The following is a 7,812-nucleotide window of genomic DNA, read 5'->3' on the forward strand; positions in this document are numbered from 1 at the left end:
TGATTGTGCTGTTCCTGGGGAATGTTTGGAAATATTGCTGGTTTTGTATTACTGCATCCATTGTCGTGCCTGATATTTGCATTAGCCCAACTAAACGGGATCTATCTATACGAATGCTTCAATTTGTTTTTTGCACTAATCCAATCATTCATCACACTGATAATAGGTAAATATAGTTCCTACGAGCGGTTCCCTGCTTTTAAAAGATTTGTTGCAAAAATATAATATAGTATCCGGTGCGAACATGATCGTTTGTATATTTAGCTCAAATAATCACTTTTTATTTCTACTTTTATTTTTACTCCTTATTGTACATCAAATGCTTTTTTTTGGTTCAATTCCCCCACAAGTTGACTCTACGACCATGCTCCTTCCTCCTTTTAGTAGAAGAATAAGAGTTACTTTATAAATTGAATATATCTGTTTCTTATGTTCTTGACATAGCAGTACACCAAAACCGCACATCCTCTTCGTAATCTTCTCCAAGTATGCGTACTTCCTTTGATACAGCAGTACAGCCCAAACCAAGTGCCAAAAGGTCAATTCCGGCCACAGGCAACGCGGCGTGTACAACAAGCAGAACGCCGTCTGCCAAAGAAGAAAATTACTCAGCCGCGTCTCCCCTGCAGTCCTGATCAGTATGTCTGGTGCCGGGTGATTCGCGAAGTACATCTTTTGCTCTAAATCGCCCGCTGTGATTAGCCCATTCGCAATCTTCTCTCTTCCCTTGTTATTTTTAGCTTCCTCCCACAATCCTTCGACACCGTGCATAATCTCGTCGGTTGAAGTGTAGCAGAGGCATACAAAGACCACCAGCCTCTTGTTCTTCGCGGTCATGGCCATCAGCTTCTCTGCTGCTTTTCTCATGGATTCATCCAGTAGAGTCAATCTACCGAGGAATTTGATTCTTACATCCAAGTCGTTCACGGTGTTCATGTCCTCGATGATCGCATCCATCTTCTCCTTGACTAGATCCATAACGAGTTGCACCTGTCGAAATTAAACGAATCAGCTGTTTTATATGGTAGCAGAACAAGAGAGTCTGAGTTGGGAAATCGGTTGTTTAACGTGACCTCTGTAGGCTTTCGTTTGAAGTTGTCGATGCTGAACGCAAAGACGGTCACAAACTCTACACCCATCTCACAGCAGTATCTGAGAATCGACATGAGATTGCAGAATCCTCTCTGATAAATCTCACCATCCGTGAAGTTCCACTTTTTGGCGTACTGGCGATTGCCGTCGAGTATGAACGCTATGTGGCGCGGCATTGGGCTGTAGGAGAGCACTCGGATGAAGCATCTGCATAAAAGGCTGTAGAAAACATGAAAGAGCTGCGCAGGAATGAGTTGGTCTCCCATTCTAGCAACCTGCAGCTGAAACTGTATAATGTGTTATTACCAATTAATTTAGTAACTAAGACCTAGCAATGACTCAACGAGTGATAATAAGAAAATGTACATTGTTATAGAGGCGAAGCTATATCTATTGTTCAAGAGGAATGTTGCTTGCATGAGCGTGAAACACTGAAACCGAAAACAGCGGCAGTAGAGTCGTTGAATTCGGGTGGCGGGAATGTCTTACGTGTGACTGGTGCCCCATTGGCTCTGCTTTTGGAATTTTTTCTTTTTTTTGGGATTTTTTTTTTCTTTTTTTGGGTAACATTTTTGCTTTCATAACTTCAACAACAAACAACACAACGATATTTAGAAATTAAAAAGAATAAGATCTCATTTGAGTTCCTTTTTTTTGTGTGTTTTTTTTTTTTTTTTATTTACTCCAGTTCTCTACAATTGAATGATAGGTTGGGCCCGGTCCAGTCGACAACTTCTAGACCTACTTTAAGCCTAAGCCCAGTCCCAAATGTGGTTGAACGGGGTCCCTTTTTTCTATCTGAAAAATTGGACGGTCCTGATCGATAATTTTCAAACGGATCTCAAATCTAACCCGTCCATCACCCAGGGCCGCCTCTTCTCGCGGTCATGGTCATCCCGCCTCCCAAAAGCGAGTTCCATTGTAGAGTGAACCGAGCTAGACACTATAAATACACTAGAGCCCCTGTCACTCTCGCCTCTCTCTCTTTCTCTCTCGAGTCTCTTCTTCGTCTCTCTCTATCTCAATATCTCTTCTTCAACTCTCTCTCATCGTCGTGGCAATGGCTTCGCGTTCCAGAAGCTTCTCGAGCTGCGGATTCCTTCTACTCGTCGTCGCGATCCAGGAAAGGGCTCTTCCTCTTCTTTTCTCCTCGTTCGTGCTTTGTGGGAATCTCGATGGTCGTATCTCCTGCTTCTGATTTCTCGATCGCAAGATTCTGCGTAAATCGATATCTATTTCCCTTTTTTTGGTTCTTTTTTTTTTTTTTGTTACTTTCGTCTGGGATCGCATTGCCCCGATTCATGCTCGAGTTGGGGTCTAAGATCGTGATCGGCATTACATGTGTAGTTTCATTTGATTCTGATCTCGATCGTGAGTCGTTTTAGGGTTTAAGAGTGGTTTCGAGAACGATGAGGATTTGAGGATCATAGAAATGTACGAAGCTTGATGCTCTGATAGGCCGATATTAGTCTTGGTGTTGTATCCGTGGAGGCTATGTGTTTCTTTTGCTTTCTTGGCTATCGTAGACAGTAGGAATCTGTTTATAACAATGTTATGTAACACATCATGGATGATGATCTCGTAGATAATATTAACTCTAATTTTCCGTAGGAATTTGTACACGAGTATTCAAATAGTTCTTAATATGTGAAGAACTCCTGATTTACGTATGTTTTTTTCCTTTGGTATGTTGATTGTTGTCACTAAATGTTTGTGGTTTGAAATCTGACTAAATACAACAAAAAAGAAAAAAAAATTTCCTAAGATCAGTAAAAAGAGATGCAACATGGCACTGCCTGAGGGTTTAGAGATACGTTTGCATTCTCTTATTAGACATTGCTTAAAAGAACTCTAGGTGAACATTTTGGCTATTCTTGTCCTTTCATGCTTGCATTCTTTAAAATTTGAGTAATTAAAGAAAAAGAGTAATTAATAGTATGTTTGGTTTGTATCTCATGGTTTGTTTAAAATCTATACAGTTTTGGATCCTTGTGCACTCAGTCGGCTCAGAAAAGTCAGATACTGTCTCCCTGAGTTTTCGTTTCGGTGCCTCAAGAAGGTTCGTTACTTAAAACATTTCAAATTGGAAGGTTGTGAACTTCATCAATCTTACATATGTTTTTTTGTCTTCTGTATCCCTAGGCACCTGAAGAATGAACTGTATAACTGATTTTGCACTTGTCTGTTAGTAGGTCTAATATCTAATCTCATCTGTTTTGCTGCATTCATGTCATTGTTGAGAATTATTTGTTTCTCTGTCATCGTTTTGCTACAGATTTGGAAATAATTTAAGCTGGCATAGATCAGTTAAACTCCATCAGATTCCTTAAATTGTTTTTTTTTTGAGAAATTGTTTAGTCGTTGTGCTCAGAGTGATATATATGGCTCCTGGAGTGATCATTATGAGAAGCTTCCATCATATTTTTATCTCCTAAACTTTCAGATCTTACTGGTCGAATTTCCTAATGAAATTTCACTTCTCTTATTGTTCATTTCCCAATTTTGTGTTGTAAAGTCCTTTTTTCATGTTTGTGAGGACATATATGGTTTTCAATAACCACAATGGAGTTTGTTCTCTTACTTGTTTTACTTTTCATCGTGTCTTACATCTTTTTCTGCTTAATTTAGTGCACATAATGTAATTTTCATATTTAAACTTTGTCGAGTTTCATTTAGTTTCTGTGGGCATGCAATGTCTTCTTTTCTTTTGTAGACAATCTGGTTGGTACTGAAAGAAGTGATTTTCTTATGGCTCAGTTTATTATACTAAGTGTGATCTTTGCTACAGTCAGAAAAATGGCAAAGAATACAGAAAGATGCTAAATTGTCGGGGCTGTAATGGTCAGAAGGTACTAAATTACCTTGTTGTTGCCCAACTGCTTGTATTTAGCATCATGATTCTTTTCTATCTTAACTATTGCCCTGGGTTTCATGTTTGACACGCTGGCTTGTTTTGGGCCCTTTCTTTTTGAATTCTGGTGTCTAATGGTCATTTCATACATGCATAGTTTCAGGAAGAAAGCTAACCTTGATATGTTTATCTCATCACTTTGCAGAATATAAATACACCTAGTGCATACACAGATGTCTCTGGCAGTGTTAAATTTCATACAGTGAAGTCAGTCAGCTTATCTGCTTCCCCGGTGCGAAAGAGCTCTCATGAAGAACCTGAACAGGCAAAGAATTTACAGATAAAGGTAACAAATTGATTATTGAATCATTCAAGTTTTTGATTTCTCAATATGGATTCATATACAGAGGCTTGTAAATAGACAGCAAGGGGCTGAAAGCATATTAGTAGCTTTGGTTTGGGGAACTCAGTGTTTTGACTTCTTCCTTTTCACTTGCTTACATTTACACAATTTCCACGGTCAGGAAGACTTCTTGCAGCCTAAAATTGCAAGATGATGTAATTAATCATTAGAAGCTTCAGGCCTCGTTTGGCACTAATTCTGTTATTCTTTAATACTGTTTTTCATACTCAAAATCGATGTTACTGGATGCACCAGTGGGCAGACTTCTTCGTCCTTTTTATTGTTGGTTAGCTAGTGATTCACAGTCATCCTCTTTATAGGGGGGAAAAAAGGGCCGAAGAAAATGGAAAAAGTGTGTTACTACTTAATTTTTGTTTTTGGTTGCTAAACAATACCCCTGGGTGTATAGATTGCAAACAATCTTCTATCTGCCAGCCCATCCAACTTCATAGGAAAAATTAACCAGAATGCTGCTAAACGTAGCCTAAGCATATTGTGAATTTGTAGCTATTTCAAATACTTATGTTGTTTTTATTTGGCTATTCTCCCATTTTTCTTCACGTGTAGGAACTGCACCTGGAAAGAAAGGAACAAAGAAATGTAAAACTGATTGAAACGGCTGAAGATGTCAAACTCCAGAAGCAAGAAACTGACGCTGGACGATCAAATCATTACAATGATGATATTAGGGGACAATATAGTGTATGGAGGAGAGAATACGGCAATATTCTCCCAGATACGACTTTAAAACTCATGAAGGGTCAAATCATAATGGCTAAAGTCTACGCTAGCATCGCCGAGAAGAGAAATTTAACGGATATTGCTGGTAAATTGAAAAATCACATTGCATCAAGTGAAAAAGCTACCAAGGATGTAAATTCTGATGATAAACTGCCAGAAGGGTACACCCTCTCCTATTTATCAGTGTAATTTTCTTCCTTCCCTAAAATATTTGTTATGTGCTGAAATAACTTGTCTAAATGCTATGTAGTGCACATCGACATGCAGAAGAGATGGGCAAAGCTTTATCTGCGGCAAAAGAGGTGCTATATGACTGTGCCGTTATTGCAAAAAAACTACGGGCCATGGTTCCATCTGTTGAAAGAAGTATAACTGCGCAGAAGGAGAAAGGCATGTATTTGTTGCAATATGCTTCAAAGACAATCCCTGCAGCACTGCACTGCCTTGCTTTACATCTCACAACAGATTACTTCTCACAAGGTCATAGTAATAGGAGCACAAGTTCATCAAACCGAAAAAGACTTGAAGACACCTCTCTCTACCATTATGCAATATTCTCGGATAACATACTTGCAACATCAGTGGTCATCAACTCCACTGTAGTAAATTCCAAGGAGCCGGAGAAACACGTGTTCCATATAGTCACTGACAAGCTGAACTTTGCAGCTATGAAGATGTGGTTCATAGCCCATCCTCCACCGAAAACCACAATTGATGTGCAGAGTCACAATGCTTTTAAGTGGCTTAATTCTTCTCATTGTCTAGCTCTTGGCCGTAGTGAATCTACTCTTTCACCTGGTGATGCTCATCTGAAGCATAGGAATCCCAGGTACCTGTCTGTGCTCAATCATCTCAGGTTCTATATGCCTGAACTGTTCCCAAACTTGGACAAGATACTGTTACTCGATGATGATGTTGTTGTTCAAAGAGATTTGACTCCACTCTGGTCTATGGATATGAAAGGGATGGTGAATGGAGCTGTAGAGATCTGCGGAGGTAGCTTTCACCGATTTGACGCATATCTTAACTTTTCAGACCCAAGAATCTATGGTAATTTTTATCCACATAGTTGTATATGGGCATTTGGGATGAATATTTTCGACTTGAAGGCGTGGAAGAATAAAGATATAATGGGAGTATATCATTATTGGCAAGAGCAGGTACCAGACTGTAATTATTCATTCAATTTCATAACTGCAACAAAGATCCGTTTCCTGTATCTTTAGTCTAGTCATGTAAGTTAACATGAACTACTGCATCTTCATCTTTTTTGAGAGTAACCATTTTTGGCTAATCCTATCTAAGAGACTGGTTTCTCATGGACAATGATGCAGTGATCTTATGCAGAGGGAATAGGTATATGCATACTAGGATTTTTCTAAAGTGAATATTAGGTTAATTGACGTTCTGAGCACCGTGCAATAATAAGCATACTATTATTCTCTCTATAACTGTGTACCTTCGCTTATGAGCATTTCCTTTCTTTATTGTCACCAGAACAAAGATTGTGATCTTTGGAAGCTTGGCTCGCTGCCTGCAGGCTTGGTCACATTCTACCATGTGACCTACCCACTCGAAAAGCACTGGCATCTTCATTCCCTGGGTTACAAGCGTAACATCAGCTCCTCGGATATTCAAAAGGCTGCGGTCATCCACTACAGTGGAAGCTATAAACCCTGGTTAGGCAGTGGCCTAGCTATCCCCGAGTACCGGAAATACTGGTCAAAGTATGTACCTTTTGACAGCCGCTATCTCCGTAGATGCCACTTTTACCTGTGACGTTAGACCTATAGAGAATGATTCACTAAATACTCATCATGGTATACTTTCCCAACACATTCAAATTGTTTTTGCATGGCATACGAATTAGATGATTCGTTGCATATGATTTCAAAATAGCACGGTTCTGATCTGAGAATATTTCTTGAGGATAGCACTTTCACATATAACATAGGCATCTGACAATGTAATACTTCTCCTTCCATGGTGAATTATAAGATAGTAGTTTTTTGGAAAATCACCTCACTTCCACTGTCGATGCATGTACATTGACTAGAATGTTTCGAGATCTTAACTCACTATTGACATTCCCTTGTCAAAATTTATTGGCTGTAGTTCGTTGCTTTGAACTGGTGATTACGAATTTGTGGTGGCTCATGCATAAATGTAAGTGGTCGCTGAGCTGGAACTTTTCAAGATAGCCTTTTTGGACTTAGACTGCAATTTCATTAGAATGGTTGAGAAGGGATCTGTTTTCCTAGTGTTCTGAATCCAGATTGAGGGGTTGAAATTTGAATGCTTTTTATATCTAGCGCCACAGCTGGGGTCAGACCTGGCTGGGAACTCAAGCTGGACTAGCAGGAGTCTGATTTCAGCAGACTACGCATAGCTGGTAAGATTTCCATTATTTCTAATTATCAAATTTAAAAATATTATTAAATATATTAGTTTCATTAGCTATTAATGATTTATTATTTCAGCTTCATTTACTCAAAAATAATTACTAATATTTATTAAATTTAATAAAATTCTTTGTAAATTTTTTAAAAAAATTAATTTAACGGGTAAACTACTTTTTTGGTTCTCAAAACTATGGGGCGCATGATATTTGGTCTTCAAATTTTAATTTGTTATTATTTTTTGCTCTAGCTTTATGGATTGTTTGCAATCAAATGTCACAGCTCAATATAATTGACTAAATATTGATGTGTTTAGGGTTTAGTGT

General features: G+C 38.6%; 2 protein-coding genes across 3 annotated transcripts; one reads left to right on the forward strand and one right to left on the reverse strand.

Moving 5' to 3' along the window:
* Positions 316–2,012, reverse strand: LOC109707847 (rubber cis-polyprenyltransferase HRT2-like). Its single transcript, XM_020229373.1, has 3 exons — positions 1,945–2,012; positions 1,074–1,299; positions 316–990 (listed from the first exon to the last, which is right to left on the reverse strand). Exons 1-3 carry the CDS (start codon positions 2,010–2,012, stop codon positions 316–318), a joined length of 969 nt encoding a protein of 322 aa, XP_020084962.1.
* On the forward strand, positions 2,090–7,350 carry LOC109707306 (probable galacturonosyltransferase 3). Of its 2 annotated transcripts, none has more exons than XM_020228475.1 (7): positions 2,090–2,215; positions 3,072–3,151; positions 3,881–3,941; positions 4,149–4,289; positions 4,914–5,248; positions 5,338–6,247; positions 6,585–7,350. In XM_020228475.1, the coding sequence occupies exons 1-7, from the start codon at positions 2,153–2,155 to the stop codon at positions 6,864–6,866; spliced, it is 1,872 nt and encodes a 623-aa protein (XP_020084064.1). In that variant the 5' UTR covers positions 2,090–2,152; the 3' UTR covers positions 6,867–7,350. The 2 variants fall into 2 exon arrangements, with proteins under 2 accessions (XP_020084064.1, XP_020084065.1); XM_020228476.1 differs by having other exon boundaries at positions 2,127–2,312.

The sequence above is a fragment of the Ananas comosus genome, linkage group 3 (assembly GCF_001540865.1).
Source record: "Ananas comosus cultivar F153 linkage group 3, ASM154086v1, whole genome shotgun sequence".
Lineage (NCBI taxonomy): Eukaryota > Viridiplantae > Streptophyta > Magnoliopsida > Poales > Bromeliaceae > Ananas > Ananas comosus.